Consider the following 17,251-nt stretch of genomic DNA (forward strand, 5'->3'; position numbering starts at 1 on the left):
ATTAAACGAAATCACAAACAACCCCATGTTAAAAGGTAAAGAGGGTAAAGGGATGTTTGGTTGGTTTTCTATTAAGTCATGTACGGATAAAGTTGTATAAAGCTAAGACTGGGAAAGTTTTTGTCTGGGAAGATTTTTTCATAGATGAAATTAACGTAATCATTAATTGGGATGGACATGTGTGGAAAACACTTGACTCTCCGCATAACCCCCCCCCCCCCTCTCTAGAAGCTTAGCCACTTTCGATATCATTAAACCACTACCAAACGGTCATATATAGCTGACCAAATAAGTTGTAAGTTCCATTAAACTTATTAAACTGCTAACAAACAAACCTGTAAATCTCACCCACGTGAGGTTTAGAAGTAGGATGTACGTAGACCTTTTCTCTACCACTTATTGTTTCATGTAAATTTGGTAAATCGACTTATCTAAGCTTGACGAATCAAAATCACCTCTTCTCAAACTCCATGTCCTCCTATCCATCGATCAACCCTCGACACATCAGGGTGATAATTAAATAAATATATATATATATCAAATAAAGTACTCATGTGTCATAAGTTGATTGGTGGGACAAGAAAGGGAGATGGAGTTTGGGAACAAGTGATTTATGTTCGAGTCGGACTCAGTTCGCCAACGAACTCGGTCCATGAGCCGACTCACCGAGCCTTTTCTTTTTAGAAACATTATATATATTCTAAATGCCTCCTATCTTCAGTTTTATCTCTTTGTATTCTGTTTCCTGGCTCCTGCGATTCTGGTTTTGGCCTTCTTCTTTGTTTCTGATCTGAAATACACATAAATTCTTGGCCTTTGTTCATCAACTTGCTTCAAATTTGGTTTGTAATCCCTTTTATGGCCTTTACACTTCAATTTCGCCTTTTTATTCGATATCGGCTTTTATTATCTGTCTTTCTTTTGAAAAATCTGTTTGTTTAAGCATATAAAGCAGGTTTCTTGCTGATTTTGAAATGGGATTTCCCAACTCATTTCAAGAACTGGTGGATTCAGGCTCTTGATCATGGGGATTCACTCTTCAGACAAGACCATGGACGCTCGTTCGATGGCCAACGGTCTGTCCGGAAACGGAAACGGCTACTATGGCTCAAGACACAACTCGTACCAACCGGGACCAAAGGTATCTCTATCTTGGCTTGATTTACGAGTTTTCTACATCCGAATTAGCAAATGCGATATCAACGATGAATCAACCTCTGAATATCTAACACTTAACCATGTGCCACTTAACCGCGATACTTTACTTGAAGTTAATGGGGTTAGATCTAGCATACACTCCGATGGCTCGTCGACCCTTCTTAGAAGAGACCGATTAGATAAGAAATCCGAGGAAGTTACATTCGTTAGTACCGATAGTCTTAGGACAACGGGAAGTTTGAAGTTTGAGGTTTTCGATAAGGATGTTCTTCTGGTTTCCGGGGTTCTTGATTTGTGTCATAGTAACGGAGTTCATGGTGAATCGAGTGATTATACGGGTAGATGGAGGATGGAATGTGAAACGGATATGGTTTCCGGAAACGGGTTTTTGAACGGAAAACAAAACATGGGGCATGAAGTGGATCCGCCGTCGCTTGAGGTTTGTTTGGCCGGGAGTTTCGCCGGAAATCCAATCATCTTGACGAAGACTTTAGAACTCGGTTACCGGAAGAAGCAAACGAGAAAAGGATTGCTTGAAGCCATACCGGAAAATGAAGCCATGGCGAATGAGGAAGAAGGCTCGTCTGGCCTTACGTACAAGGTACGTGCTTCTTATGTTTCGATTCTTTCGGTTCTCGTTTTAATATGGTTTCTATAAGTCCATCGTCGGTAGTTTTCGCTTTACGAATCCGTTTAAACGATGAAACGCGAATAAAAAGCCGATATCGAATAATAATGCTAGATAACGAAACCAAAAAATCGTCGGTAGTTTCGTTATCTAGCATAATGATTCAAGTCTTTAGTTCCTGTTTAGTGTAACGATTAATTTTTTTTTCTAAGTCGGCGTAAAAACGTGCAAATCTTGCAATTTTATACCCATTATATTATAACCAGTAACCGGTAAATCTTGTAACTATTGGTGTCGAGTTATAACGACAACATCAAAAAATTAATTGAGGTTGCGTAGGATGGAAAGAATTAAACGTTTGTCACACTGATTGGAAAAAATAAATTAGGAGCTGTTTACCAAATACTTACTCAGTAAGTGCTTACCGGTAAAATTCAACAACTATCACTTATTATGTAAGATTTTAGTCCACTAAAACGGTAACGTATGTAACTATTTACCCGGTAAGTGTTTATCATGGTAAGAGTGATCGCTCTCATTTACGAGGTAAGACTCATGGTTTTTGTCTCGTTCTTACTGGATAAAATTCTTAATATGCATATGTATATATAAAAACTAGAAAATATTTTCAATTACTTATATCTACATGTTGGTGTAAGGGACTCCATTAGTGGTCTTAGAAAGACAAAATGTATGAAACCTTATCCTGATGAGGGTTGAGGATGGCACTTGTTTTCATGTGACTCACCACTTTCAATATTACACCTCATCTTCCACAAGTCATTGTCCCCTTTGGGGAAAAAAAATTCAATAATCAAATACAATAAAAGTTGTTCATTTAGTGGGTGTTTTTTTATATTAAATAATTATTAAAATGGTACTTATGCAGCAAGATATATATATATATATATATATTAATGTTTTGTATTATTTTTGTTTTAATAGATATTATAATAAAGTTTATATAGTTTTAAGAAATGAATGATGTTTTTATTTTTGAATAAAATATAAATTTGAATATATCATAAAATTTGGAAAATGAATATATCGATATTATTATCAAATTAACTATTTAAATTTTTTTGATTTTTGTGTAATTTTTTTAATTCAATTTTTTTATTATATTTAGATTTAATAACGAAGTAATTTATTTTTAGATTAATAATATAATTTTTATAAGAATAATAATCAAGTATTTTATTAGAATTCAATGATTATCCTAATTATATTTTAGATTTTTTGTATTTAAAATGAAATGTTTATCTTGTATTTGACTATATTTATCTGCAATTAGTTATAAGAATTCAAATATAGAGCTTTAATAAGTTTTAATTACGTACAATTTATTTGTAATCTTGAACTTTAAGTAATATGCATCAATGAACAGTACTTCATGCATAAAGAATGGTTTTTAAAAGTTTTTTGTCAAATGCTTTATAATATAGTATAGATTAATGCGATTGAATATAAAAAAAAACTATTTGGTTTTATATAATGATAAGTTTATTCTTTTATAGGCTCAAATTTTCATTACCTGTCATTTTTATTCCTCTCCATGAACCAAACAATCCCTAATCGTTATCTGACACCCTGTTTTCCCTTTCAACCACTTCAAATTAACGTCGTTCCGATTTGGTTGATAGGTGGCGGAGTACCCAACCTACAAGCCAGAAGACGAGTATCATAGCCATTACTCGGGGATGGAATACATTGAAGGTGAAGACGGAGAGCTATCATGGTTCAACGCTGGAGTACGAGTGGGTGTCGGGATTGGTATGAGCGTTTGTTTGGGGCTCGGTATCGGTGTGGGGTTACTGGTCCGAACATACCACGGTACAACCCGAAACTTGAGAAGGGGACTTCTTTGATGTGCAAAAAATCAACAAGAGTTGCATGAAATGAAAGGAAAGTGAGGAGGAGTTTTGTAGCATATTTATGTGATGTTGATGTTGGTAGGTATAGTTTAGTTGCTGACTGTTGTTTATGTGTATCACCCTCTTTGTTTTGATTTTTGTCACCAAAAGGTTGATAGGAATAAAAGTTTTTGGTAACCAAAAAGTCTGTTTTCAATATGTTTCGAAACCGAAAGCAGCCTAAAAGGCTCGTTGCAGCTCAAGACTTGTGTCTCACGTCACGTTCATGTCATGGCGTGATGCGCAGTTTTTGTAACATGGTATTTGATTTACTCATCTTTTTTAATGCCTTATTTGTTAGTTTTAATATTTAAAATTCATACAAATTGTTTAAAACTTGTAAATACTAACTTTAAAAACACGAATTTTCAACGATTTCTTTAACCGGTCGAACAGGTCGCCTTGTAAAATAAAACAACCAAACCAAGTACCAACCGGTCTGCGTGCCAGTCTCTAAGGGTGTGTTTGGTGCGTTGGACAGGGTGTGACAGGACAGGACAGAACACATTTGTCCTACGTTTGGTGTGGCTTTATGTGGAACTAAGTAGAACTAAGTAGGACAAGGGTGGGACACGGTTGTTCACCGTACTCAATTTTTTTCCCACACTACCCTTTCCGCCTCCATCGCTTCCTGCGGACCTAACCCCTTTCTTCCCCACACCCTTTCCCCGTATCCGCCTCCATCGCCTCCTTCACAGCAATCGGCGGCGACTTCTGCTCAATCAACGACTTCTACCTAAATCGGCGAGTTCTCCCTTCTCCATACTCAGGTACACGATTGCTTCATCTCGATTTTGTTTCTAATCGGCTGTTTGCTTGAACCCGAAATCGATTTCTTGAACCGATTTCTTGTTTGCTTGAACCCTAAGTCGACCTTTTTATACTTTAAGGAACCCAAACACACATTGTTAAGAAAGATTGAAGAAGAATAAAACCAAAAAGCAAGTTGAGGTTCATAACAGTCGGCCATAAATAGCTCCCCTAGAATTTCAAAAGCAAGTTGAGGTTCATAACAGTCGGCCATAAAAAGCTTAAAAAATCTCTTCAGAAAATGGTAGAATTAACAATGGAAGTATAGTTGGTGAAGGGATTTCTCCTTCCAGCAATGTTTCTATGGTAGAATTAACAATGGAAGTATAGTTGGTGAAGAACACTCGATCAACTGTTTCTATGAGCAAAATATGTTTGTTGCTAGCCTTCTTTTGAGGAAAAATTCATAATTGAGAATTGTATCTTTGAGGTTTACTGTTTAGGAAAAGAAAGATGACAAATGAGGATATGGATGTTGGTAGAAGTTTAAAAAATGAAGTGTCTCACTTGTGCTGCATCAAAGGAGTGTAAAAGAGAAGTGATGATGGATGTTTATATGGGAATATATGTTTTTCTTACTGTTTTACCTTTCATGCAATGATCTATATTGATGTCTTATTTTACTGTTTTATCTAGAATAGATGCCTTTTCTTACCGTTTTATATAGAATAGATGCATATTGATGAATATAGTTGGAACGTTTTATAGTGACTACATCTCACTTTTTTTATGCATATTGATCAAGTTATTGCTATTAGCATGTATTTTGCCGATAACCCGATTCAACTACGCCTATGGAATAACATTAATGTTACTTTGAAGCCAAAATTTGTGACGACCATCTTAAAAAAGTTAGACATGTAATGTTGGTTGGTAAACATTTGATCTTTTGTGTTTAAGTCTTTTGGTACACAATTGTAAACATTTGATCTTTTGTGTTTAGGTCTTTTGGTAAACATTTCAATTTTTGTTGGTGAATATGATGTTTAAATCTTTTAATTTATGAATGTAAGTTTTTAATTAAGATTGATTTTGAAAATTTTTTGGTATTTTTAAATAGTATTTGTAAACATTTATATTTATTATTTAGTGAAAAAACACTACACATCTCACTGGGGGTAAATTGATCATTTTAACCAATTCTGTCATGTCCTGTCATGTCTTATCAAACACTGAACCGCTGTTTTGTCATATCTGTACACCAAACGCAACCTAATTGTGTGGGTTAGTGGACTCATGGATTTGGTGGCCTGGTGGGCAATAAAAATGAACAAATTGCAACACAATGTCAGCACCGCATCAATGCCACATAACATATTCCTTATTACTTACAAGTATATACGTATCCGTCCCAAAAAAAATTTAGTTAACTAAATGATCGTTTACTTGTAATAATAAAGATGAAAATTTTCTCAATCTCATAATTAAAGATCATATGTAAAAGTAGACACTTGTTTTTTTAAAATGGACATTTTTTTGTTAATCGTGATGTACGAACCGGCTTGCAAGCACCTCTACTGATCTTGGGGGTCTTACGAAACAGTAAAAAAAAAATACCCAATGGCCTTGCAGAACTCAAACCGATGACCTCTAAGAAGAATCCCAAGGTTGATAGACACTTATTTTAAGACAAACTAAAATAGAAACGTGAAAACTTATTTTGGAACAAGGAGTAGATGGTTTTGGGAAGTTAGAAATGGCGTTTACATGAATAGATATATCACATAAACACGATGCCATTTGCCTATTTATAGTGATGACCAAATTCCAATTCTAAACTCTCCCCAGTTTATGCTTTTTTAAACATAGTGGTTTTCAATGTTTTTGGATCTACAAGTACTTGAAGACCAACCCATATATTAGAACCATCCAATTACAAACATATTTCAAGACAGGCAACAAAGCAGCAGTTATATATGTACAAAACACAAACAAGTGTTCCAAAATACAAGTTTAGTATACACAATGCTGTACTTAACACGCAAAGTAAAGCTAACACGCTACTAATTTAGGACTCAGGAAGTTGGTTCTGATCACCTGGTAATTGTCGGTTTGCACGCCGAAACCAGGTGGTGAATGCCGAGACCAAATGAGGGCAGTCCTCCACATTTCTAGTCGAAAAGCTCAGACACTGCTGCAACAGTTCTTGGGCTTCAGACATCGGCAGCGTCAAAATGATTTTCAAGAATCTTTCTTCCAGTTCTAAGTACAATGATTTATGATTTGTCAGCATTGGTGTGCCATTGTCTTTGCATACAATCAAGACTGGCAGCCAATCTTTCACCAACTTCATCCGAACCTGCAACACAGAAACCACTGGAATTAAGCCAACCATTACTTGTGTTTAACCAACTGATTCTTGTGGCCATCATAAAACTGGAGGTTGTAATATCGACTGTTACTTCACCACGTTTTTGGATCATATAAAATTCGCTAGAATGAAAAGGTGAACCACTGCTAACAGGCAGCAGTAAACACAACAAGAAGTCAGAAAAGTACAACTCCCAAATAAAAGAATAAGTTGTGGGTGATACTCACTGATAACACACAAACACTAGTTCCTGTTCTCAAGGAAAACTGTTCACAACATGGGGAAGTTTAAACGAAGGTAGAATCATCTTTTCCAGTTTGGTGCATTGTCCCTCCAAGAACATGCACAATGGAAAACTTAAACTAGCTAAGAGGGTTTTTCACGTTGGCAATCAAATGGATTGCTTTGCAGGTTAAATGGTTGTATATTACAGATATTTTGGATCTTTTCCCCTCTAGTTACAGTTATTTCATAACAAATGCAATTGGAAAGTACATTGTAACTTGTAATAAGGTAACAACTCAATATCAGTTTCGCAGTTGGTAAATATTAGGTTTGATAAAAACCCACAATGTGTTCTTCTATAAACCGAGAAGTATTTCCCAATTGCGTCATGAGTGACCTCCCACAAAAGCAACAAGTGCAAAGACCTCTACTCTAGAAAAGAGAAACGAATACACTAACCACAGCTTCTACAACAATTAGGCAAAAGAAGGATTAGAGGTGTTGAAACAAGACCCAACCCACACTACATGAATCCTCTTCCTCCTCTCATTCTACCTCAATATGGGGGAAAAAGTTCAAGCAATGGCATTTTTCATAGAAAAATTGCAACCAAACTATAACCAGGATAAAAAGATAAAATCTGACATGGGTGTGGCATAATCATACATTCATACTCAGTACCTGCGAGTACTAATTACAAGATATTCGGTATTCAAATTATAAACAAGTAAAGGTAGCCAAGACTATAAAAGTTTCTAAAGAAACAAGATATGAATAAGAATCATACAACCAATATAAAGACGAACTGAAGCCAATAACATGCATTGAACATAAAGCCAAACTGAAAAAGCATACCTGTCTAGAAGCCAAAATAACACCAGCAGCAACCGCATTGGCGAGCTTGCAGGTACATCTCAGAACTACAGCAGGAAGACCGGGAACGATATTTCTCCAGGCATCATCCCTAAACGCCCTCTGCAAGTCCGCTGTGAAAGCAGACTGCTCACTCCACTCCTTCACAGCTGTATCCGCCACTCTAAGCTCGATCATCCGCTCAATCAGCCACAGCAAATGCCTCCCGTTCGTCATTGCAGTATGCAAATTCAATCTCTGAATCGCCTCCGTCTCGTTATGATCCCCACGGAAGTCCGGACTAGAGTACTCCTCCAACGACTCCTTCACCACCTTCAAACTGGTCTCAAAAGACTTATCCAACACTCTCCTCGCGGATTCCCTGGATGAAAAGTCCCTCAGTAGCTTTGCAACGAACGCCTTCGCGAACGCCATGTTTGGATGATTATGAATCGCTGTCAATATCAATCCATGAAGCATTTCCTCGGATAAGTCTGATTTAGGAGGTGAGACCCTCGCTAATAGTTCTGAAGACTCCTCATCTCGTAAAAGAGGAATCAAACTCAACACAGTTTTCTCTTCCTCCTCTGTCCATGGCACTGCTTCGAGGTATCGGACACAGGCCGTTACGCAGTCCTCAAACAGTAATTCCAGAGCAATCGGAAGTAACTCCAGTGCTGTTGACGCCGAATCGATGGTGCTCGATATTTCATTGGTATAAAGAAGTTGAAGAACCGTCACATGATTGTTGATAGAACCTGCAGAAGACGGAACGGCTAAATTGAACCGGTAATAATCAATTTCACCGGAATCTTTCTTCCAACGATCAGACAAAAGCGCGGAAAAATACTTGGAACGCTGAAGAACGGAAGAGTGGAGATAGATCTGAAACTCCGACGTCGAATCAACAGCCGATACCGTTTCGGAATCGTCCGAATCAAAGGGGGAGGACTGATCAAGATAGAGACGGAGGATGACGTCAGCGGTTGCAGGATCATTGAAGCCATTGGAGACGGGCGACGGCAGAGGGAGGATTGAATGGCGGGAATTAGATCGCCGGATGGATGATGTTGGTAAGGGTTTGTGAGACGCTTCAATTAGGGTTCCGTCGGTACGGGAAGAATCGATCAGCGCAGCGGTGGATGAGAGACGGCTGTTGCTTCCGACACGGTGCCTCTTCTTGGATCCACCATTACCGCCATTGCCACCACCACCACCACCACCACCACCGCCACCGATCATCGTTTCTGAAAAGATTGTAAAATGAAGAGTGAAAATGAAATTCGTTTCAGGGGAACGTCAATCGTTGAAGGTTTTGATTTAAGGGCTTATCGGTAGGTATAGCCGTTTGATTAGTACACGAACCATCTAAAGCCTGTGACGGATTCTAAATCGTTGGATGGATAAGGACTTGTAACGATGTATACGTGGCAGGCACTGGCTGGAGAATAATCGAGTCTACATGATAAGTGTGATGGAGGCGACCTACGTGGGTAAGAAGCGATCTTATCAAACACTTAATGAATAATGTAAAGATCCAGAATCTAAACCGATAAGACTTGATCGTAATAGCAAGTTTTTTATTGGTTAGGTGAGTGTGACGATTTTTATTTAGTTAAAGTAGTTGTTTGGTTGTTGAATGAGTTGATTCAAAATGATTAATTAGTCAGAATGATTAAGAGGTTTTTATGATATCGAGAAAAATGAAATATAATTGTTTGGTAATTGTTTACGATGAAATTAGGGCTCTTAATGGTTAAGAGAGACCTAGGATACAAGATCATTCAGAGGTTTTATAACCATTAAAAGACAAAAAAAAAATTTTTGTCAAACAAGATCCACCTCTTAAAGATTCAGATGTTACTTTTTAATATAACTATTAAGAGATAAACAAACAACCCCTTAGATTTTTATCTAATTATTGTTTATAGGGTTGTAAAATGTAAATCATGTGAGTTGAGCTTGTGTATTGATATACTCGACTCGAACTCGATAGTTATTTTTCAACCTCGAATTCAACTCGAAAGCTTGCGAATGGTTAAACATTAAACCCAACTTAAACTCGATTACAATTTTTTAAACTCGAGCTCGAACTGCAACTTGAATCAAGCTGAAACTTGAACTCGAATCAAGCTTAAACTAAGCTCATTCATTGAAATTTTATAGTTTTCTCTTATAAATTTTAAAACATAACAATGTTCTCTTAGTTTTTTTTTATAAAACTAAAGGAATTCACTTCAAACTTCATCAACAAAAAAACAAAGTTAGAAACTCTATTCACATTCCTCTCTTTTTATAATATCTCTTCACCATTCTTTTACGATCTCTCTTTTATTTTCCAAAATGAGACGACTTCACCAATACTTTTATAGTTTTTTTAATTATAATTTTAATAAAAAAAGTATCGATTAGTTTTTGTAGTTAAAAAAATAAATAATTTTGTTCCAATATCTAAAAATATAAGATATTTTTATTATTTATATTTTATAAATTATATTATAAAAAGTGATTATATTTTAAAACTAATTACATATAAAAATATCGAGTATTATGCGTATACGGATGTTAAAATCAATGATCCATTGTCGTCCAGCGGTTAGGATATCTGGCTTTCACCCAGGAGACCTGGGTTCGATTCCCGGCAATGGAATTTTTATTCATCTTCAAAACGTTTGAATTTTGTTTACCAATTTCTCAATCTGGAAGTGAATCGCATTATACAAATTCTAATTCTTAATGAAGAAATTGATCTTATCATCTTCAAGTTTTTTTGAGTTACAAGCGATACAAACTCTTATTGAAGAAATCGATCTCATCATCTTCAAGTTTTTTTCGAGTTACAAGCGAAGAGGAGTAGAGGACGATGAATTAGGGCACAAATTGTGCTTAAAATTCATAAGTTTGGAGGGGGCGAAATCCGTTTACCAGCTGGAGGCTTGGAACCGACTCGAATCAAGCTTATAGTTTGGTAAGTTTGCACGCGGAGTACCGGCCTGCGAGCTAACAGAGACTGCGAGTTCTCAATAGTCAATAGTTGAGCAAAACCGCCTGCTACTTCTCGAAACCGACGGTATAATTTCTTTTACTTTTCCGATGATTTGGCTGTTGAATTTATATCTTCTCGTTACTGTAAATGAGCATTGCAGCTGCGGCTGATGCATAAAAGCAAGGTAAAATCCAGTTGCTTCCGGTCGCGACGAATCTGGTTCATTACCGGAACTAGAAATGGACTTCACTAAACCCTATTTGCATCTAAAAGCAGACAAGGGGTCTGTTTGTTAGCAGCTTACTGAGCTTGGTCTCGCAGCTTATTCGGTCAGTTATGATGGACTTTTTTGGTAGTGGCTCAATGATATAGAAAATGACTTATTTAACAATATTTTTACAAACCTACCCCTCCTGATTAAAAACCACACTGCTTTGGTCTATAAAAACCCTCCCAAACAAAAACCTTCCCAATCTATACAAAGAGATTAACCTCTTATCCATACAAGACTTTATGGATGAAACTGTCTGCATGGATTAATGTCTTTGTAGATTGAAAAAGTTTTTGTTTGGAAGAGTTTCTTCATAGATGGAAGGAGCGTAATTTTTATTTGGGAGGTACAGGTTTGGAAAAAAAACTTGGCTTTTTACATTAGCCATTTTATATATCATCAAACCACTGCCAAACACTCATGTATAGCAGGTCAAATAAACTGTAAGTTCCATTAAGCTCATTAAACTGCTAACAAACATGCCCTTAAACGGACTAGGACTAGTTGGCTACTATCTCACGAATTGCATAATTGACAGATTGGTTCTTGGATCTAACCACAAGCTTCATTGCGACTTCCTTGGCAAAAGCACAACGTGTCAAATTAAATTATACGATATAGATTTTAAACAACCAAAACTGAACAATTGTTCATTGTCTTTCCATAATTATGAACAGGAATTTAAACAACTGAATTAAATGTTGCCACTGCATATCATTTTAGACATTGGTGGTTATGCACGTGCTTCAAAGATGGTACAAATTCGATGAAAGACTTTGCATTCTGAATGATCTAAGGCTCAAAGCAAATTATTCAACTAGTCCGACATCTGGCAGTCGAGGGTCGCCATCTGTTTGATCTAATGCCGGAAAGAAAATCATGTTAACTCTCACAATAATGTTTCCTGTACTCCGAGTTGAGTTTTTTGTTGCTCTGCAATTCTGCATATAGCCCCCCTCAATTTTTATTATTGTATAGCTTTTGCTTATTCCCCTTTTGTCGTTCTCGTCAATCAGGTGTTCTGATTTGTTCGGTGCATCTCACCTGATCTGCCACCCGAGTGGAAAATCTCCCCTGTGCTACCTTGATCGCCACTTGAAAATTCTTGGCTTGATGTAGCGTACTTCCCGTATTTCTTATGCAAATCAACCTCTGAGCTCCCTGCACTTGACAAGCCGCCACTCTTAACATCATTTAGGTCATCCAACGAAGCCTCACCTTCCAATGCACGGATAACCTGTTGAGATTCACGAGTTATGTTAGAGTCGGCTAGACTTGGACCATTTATCTTGTATATGTGTTGGGTCCTCCCTTTTCTCTTTCTCCTCAAGGGCTTTTTTGGAGAATGATCTAGGGCTTCCACATATTCTCACATGGTATCAGAGTCGAGGTCCGCCACTCTAGGGACTCAACACTCTGGCAAACCCCCTCTCGACACCTTGGGACAATTTGTGTCCATCTAGCCTTCGTTGGAGGGGGTTTGTTAGAGTCCCACATTAGCTGGACTTGGACCAATTCTCTTGTATATATATGCTGGAACCTCCCCTTTCTCCTCAAGGACTGTTGCTTGCCGGCTTCCACATATTTTCATATGGCATTAGAGCAAAGGTCTACCACTCTAGGACTCGATACTCTGGCTAATCCCCTCTCGACACCTTGGGACAATTTTGTGTCCATCTAGCCTCCATTGGAGGGTGTCTGTTGGAGTCTACATCGGTCAGACTTGGACCTATTCTCCTGTATATATGTTGGAACCTCTCCATTCTCCTTAAGGGCTCTTTTGGAGAGTGATTTGGGACTTCCACATATTCTCACATGTTACATGAATTGTTTGCTTATATTGTTCTTTGAAACATTGACCTAAAATCGATGTAACATACCTGGCTCATCCTTGGGCGTCTTCTTGCAGAATGTCTAAGACAAGCTGATGCACATACTACCATGCGATACATCTCCTCTCTGTCGTAGTTATTCCCCAAACGTGGATCCACCAGCTCTTCATAGCTTCCACCTTCTGCTGCTTGATTTAGGATAGGTCTAGCCTGCACAACACAAGAAGTGACAAGAACATGTGGGATATATATATATATATATATATAGAACATGTCAAATATCGAAGTAGAAAGGGTAATCATAGAAGTTCTACCCAGTCGATTAAGGTATCATCGTCACTAACTGACTCCATGGGTCGTCTACCAGTAATCAATTCCAAGAGCACGACTCCATAGGAAAACACATCAGACTTCTCTGTAAGCTTACCGCTGGATGCATACTCAGGTGCCAGGTACCTTCATTTACATATCCCTTGGTTCAGTTTCTTGTTCATTTAGGGTGCATTTGGTACCCGGACATCACAACTGTTCAGTGTTTGGTAAGACAAGAATGGATAGGACAGAACTGGTACCCTCAATGAGTTGTTTATATATGTTATATATATGTTGATTAGTTCATGTAATTTATCAAATTATAATAAAAACAAATATATTTTATAACAAAATATATTATTAAAAAGTTTTCGTCAAGACGATTAGAACGACATCAAAATATGAAGTTTATTAATTTCCAAATTTTATTTTATACCTTTGCTGTATTATTTTTTATTATTACTATTTAATACATTACATAAATTAACCTAAATAATGAAAACATATGAAAATAATATTTTGAGGACAGTAATATGAAAGTTTAAAAAGGATAAAATACAAAAATTTAAATTTAAAGAATGGATAAAATGTAAAGAGGGAGATGTATTTGATTTTTTACTTAGAATTAAGTATTATTTTAAGGTATATTGGTAAAATATAGGCTTGTTCCATGGGGTGGGGATAGAACATTTTGTTCCACCCTATTCTTATCTGTTTCATAAAATATAGGCTTGTTCCATGGGGTGGGGATAGAACATTTTGTTCCACCCTATTCTTATCTGTTTCATATAAAAGTCCTGCCAAACGTGGAATAGTGATGCTTGTCCTGTTCTGTTTTTTCCTTATCGGTGTACCAAACACACCCTTATATATATATATGGTAAAATCATGGTGATTGAGTACTTAATGATGAAAATCTTGCCATTTTAATCCTTACATACCCAAATGTTCCCATAACACGCGTTGACACATGAGTGTTTGTGTCTGATGAAAGCTTTGCAAGCCCAAAATCTGCTACCTGATCCATAAGAAGCATCTTAGCACCATTGATTTCCGTGTAGTCGATTACTATGTTTGCTTTCTTTTGTGTTTGATTTCAGAGTGAGTTTAGAATGATTGTTACCTTGGCCTCGTAATGTTCATCAAGCAGTATATTTGCAGCCTTAATGTCTCTATGGATGATGCGAGGATTACCTACATGCCATTATCGATACTTAGATTATTGCATACGGGGTTAGGTTCACATAAGACCAACCTGTTTTCGTTAGATCTGTGAGAACAGAAAATAGCACTGAAACTTCATAGCAAAAACAATGTGAAGGTACAAAAAACACCGGACTTTCACTGTACCTTCACATCAAAAAGATTATGAAGGTTCAGTGTTATTTATGTGTCTCACGGGTCTCATGCAACATCAAAAAGATTATGAAGGTTCAGTGTTATTTATGTGTCTCACGGGTCTCATGCAAACAATCTGGTCTCACATGATTCTAAGTCTTGCATACATGCATATACATATAGGATATATGTTCGTAGGGTTGGGTTCATGTGATACACCGAACCTTCACAACAAAAACACTGTGAAGGTTTACCTTCAATGTGTTTTGCTGTGAAGTTTGTATTATTTATGTGGTCTCACGGGCCTCACGGAAACCTACGTGGTCTCACGTGATTCCAAGTGTAGATATTTACAAGTGAGGGAAAGGGGGGGGGGGGTCTTACAATCTTCATGAAGATAAGCAAAACCTTTGGCTGCTCCCAATGCTATTTTTAACCTTGTTGAGCAGTCCATAACTGGCGCACCCTCCCCTGCAAATAAACCATGGATAACTTGAGTAATATAGGAATTCAATATATTCCAGTTGGAGGTGGGATGTAAGCAGACTTGGCCTGTAACATCCTAGGCCAACTGTAACATCCTAGGCCAACTGTACCAGATATCGTCCGCTTTGTCCACACTTGGACTCACGGTTTTATAATGCATCTGATAAAGGAGGTGTCAAGTTCCTTATAAGGCAACCTTTGTTCCCCTCCTCAACCGATGCGGAATCTTACATCTACCCCCAAAGAGTAGAGTGATTGGTCTGTGAAGTGAAACTCCCCAACTTATGAAAAGAAGTAAAAGATAAACCAATTGTGGGTCCAAATCATACCATAAAGGTGATACTCAAGGCTATTGTTGGGAATAAATTCATAAACCAATAATTTTTGCTGCCCTGCGAGACAATATCCGACTAGAGATACAAGGTGTCGGTGATGCACGCGACTAATGATCTCGACCTCAGCCTGAAATTCACGTTCCCCTTGGCCACTAGTAGATTTAAGGCTCTTAACAGCTATCTCTTTTCCGTTTGGTAAAATTCCTTTGTACACATACCCGAATCCACCTTGTCCTAGAAGTAGAGACCTATCGAACCCTCGGGTGGCTGCAGCTAACTCATCGTACGAGAAAGTGCTTTTATTGAAACCAAGGGCTACAGCTGGGTGTGGAGGTGGCAAAGGGGCTTGGTAAGGGCCAGAGAAATTTGCAGAGCTGAACTCACCACTACCCGACATCGGTGGTGGTGGGGGTGGTGGTGCCGCCACCCATTCGTGCTCGGAACTTGCGGGACCACTACCAGGTGGTGGTGGCATCTTTAGATGAATGTCGTTAGGTGGTTGAGATTGGTTCCAAGCGTTTTTCTGCGAGGCATAATACCCATTGTCTGCAACCAAAAAGTTCCAACATAATTACAATGAATTACAACGATATTCCTGGTTGGCCAAGATTCGAAATTTTATTCATATGCATACTATAAATCTCGAACGGTTGTATATATTTAATGAATCCTTAACAAAGAAAAGACCCCGATAAAGCTCTTATTGTGAAAACTCTTGAATGCCAATATATTTAATGCCTGTTTTTGAGCGGGATATACTGTGTTTCTTTGGTTTGATTTACTGAACGTGGGTGATCTGGGAACATGCATTTTGTTGTTAGATCTAGACTTCCTTCCGTTTAAATTCAAGAAAACATTTGGATTGAGGACGATGATTAATAGTCGACGATGAACAAAAATTCAGAATCTATTAACAAGATATCGATATGATAAATAGAGAAATGATGCAAAAGTTATACCATTTTCGTTAGCATTGTCTTTATAATAATACATCTCTTCATGTCGTCTTCTCTTTTTCCTCTTGATACAAGCTAACACACATAATATCATGATAAAGAACAACAATCCTGCTGCAGCTATTGCTCCCGCCGCAATCAACAGGTCATTACTGGTGTCATTAACATTATTCGGTTTATGATGAGGGTGTTTATGATGACGTGAGGACGGAGGCGGTGGAGGAGGAGGAGGAGGTGGTGGTGGCGGAGGAGGCGGCGGCGGCGGGGGCGGCGGAGGTGGTGGTGGAGCTTTTTGTTTCGGCATTTTTGAAATCAAAGTTTCTGGATGTTAACTGGGGTCCTAAAGTTGACCGTGATGGTCACTGTAAACGACATATCATGAATCTTGATTGAATTCAAGTTTGATGTTTTTTTGGGTCTGAATGAAATGAAGATTGTTCTTGTTTTACAGGTGAGATGAGAGAGAGACGGAAAAGAAATGGAGGAGAGAGAAAGGTACCCGTGGGTGAAGGGTGGATTCTCAAAGAGAAACCTGTTCAACGGGTGACTTGTTTCCATCCCCAGACACTTCCTACAAGTATGCCACCTAAATTTCTCTTCTTCGTTTCCTACAATTTTCATCTAAATCCATTTATGGGGGTCTTTCTGTTGTTGCAAAAATAGGGTAGTTTGCAAATGGATCTCAAAACCCAACAAAAAATTCCTATTTTTTTTATAAACCTGGATATCCAACCCGCTATGCGAGCCGACTAATCCCAGTGCGAACACCTGCTTTTTCAACCCAATATATTCAAAACATTGTCATATTGCACATTTTTTGTATATACTTTTATATTGT

General features: G+C 37.6%; 3 protein-coding genes and 1 non-coding gene across 6 annotated transcripts; 2 read left to right on the top strand and 2 right to left on the bottom strand.

Annotated features, from left to right (window-relative positions):
- The first annotated feature begins 699 nt into the window (after positions 1–699).
- Positions 700–3,898, top strand: LOC112501138 (uncharacterized protein At1g01500-like). 3 transcript variants are annotated; one of them, XM_025104803.1, is made up of 3 exons: positions 700–842; positions 944–1,759; positions 3,430–3,898. In XM_025104803.1, exons 2-3 carry the CDS (start codon positions 1,025–1,027, stop codon positions 3,652–3,654), a joined length of 960 nt encoding a protein of 319 aa, XP_024960571.1. In that variant the 5' UTR covers positions 700–842; positions 944–1,024; the 3' UTR covers positions 3,655–3,898. The 3 variants fall into 3 exon arrangements, with proteins under 3 accessions (XP_024960571.1, XP_024960572.1, XP_024960573.1); XM_025104804.1 differs by having other exon boundaries at positions 956–1,759; XM_025104805.1 differs by having other exon boundaries at positions 1,015–1,759.
- Positions 3,899–6,346: 2,448 nt separating this feature from the next.
- LOC112500816 (BTB/POZ domain-containing protein At3g05675-like) lies at positions 6,347–9,235 on the bottom strand. Its single transcript, XM_025104403.1, has 2 exons — positions 7,901–9,235; positions 6,347–6,808 (listed from the first exon to the last, which is right to left on the bottom strand). The coding sequence occupies exons 1-2, from the start codon at positions 9,137–9,139 to the stop codon at positions 6,518–6,520; spliced, it is 1,530 nt and encodes a 509-aa protein (XP_024960171.1). The 5' UTR covers positions 9,140–9,235; the 3' UTR covers positions 6,347–6,517.
- A 1,240-nt stretch (positions 9,236–10,475) lies between these two features.
- On the top strand, positions 10,476–10,547 carry TRNAE-UUC. Its single transcript has one exon. It is a non-coding gene; the product is annotated as a tRNA-Glu (tRNA).
- Positions 10,548–11,490: 943 nt separating this feature from the next.
- On the bottom strand, positions 11,491–16,717 carry LOC112500509 (proline-rich receptor-like protein kinase PERK7). Its single transcript, XM_025104007.1, has 8 exons — positions 16,417–16,717; positions 15,452–16,003; positions 15,021–15,107; positions 14,422–14,492; positions 14,240–14,316; positions 13,301–13,442; positions 13,035–13,196; positions 11,491–12,391 (listed from the first exon to the last, which is right to left on the bottom strand). Exons 1-8 carry the CDS (start codon positions 16,715–16,717, stop codon positions 12,167–12,169), a joined length of 1,617 nt encoding a protein of 538 aa, XP_024959775.1. The 3' UTR covers positions 11,491–12,166.
- Between the last annotated feature and the right edge of the window lie 534 nt (positions 16,718–17,251).

This window comes from Cynara cardunculus (assembly GCF_001531365.2).
Source record: "Cynara cardunculus var. scolymus isolate 2C chromosome LG 17, CcrdV1, whole genome shotgun sequence".
Lineage (NCBI taxonomy): Eukaryota > Viridiplantae > Streptophyta > Magnoliopsida > Asterales > Asteraceae > Cynara > Cynara cardunculus.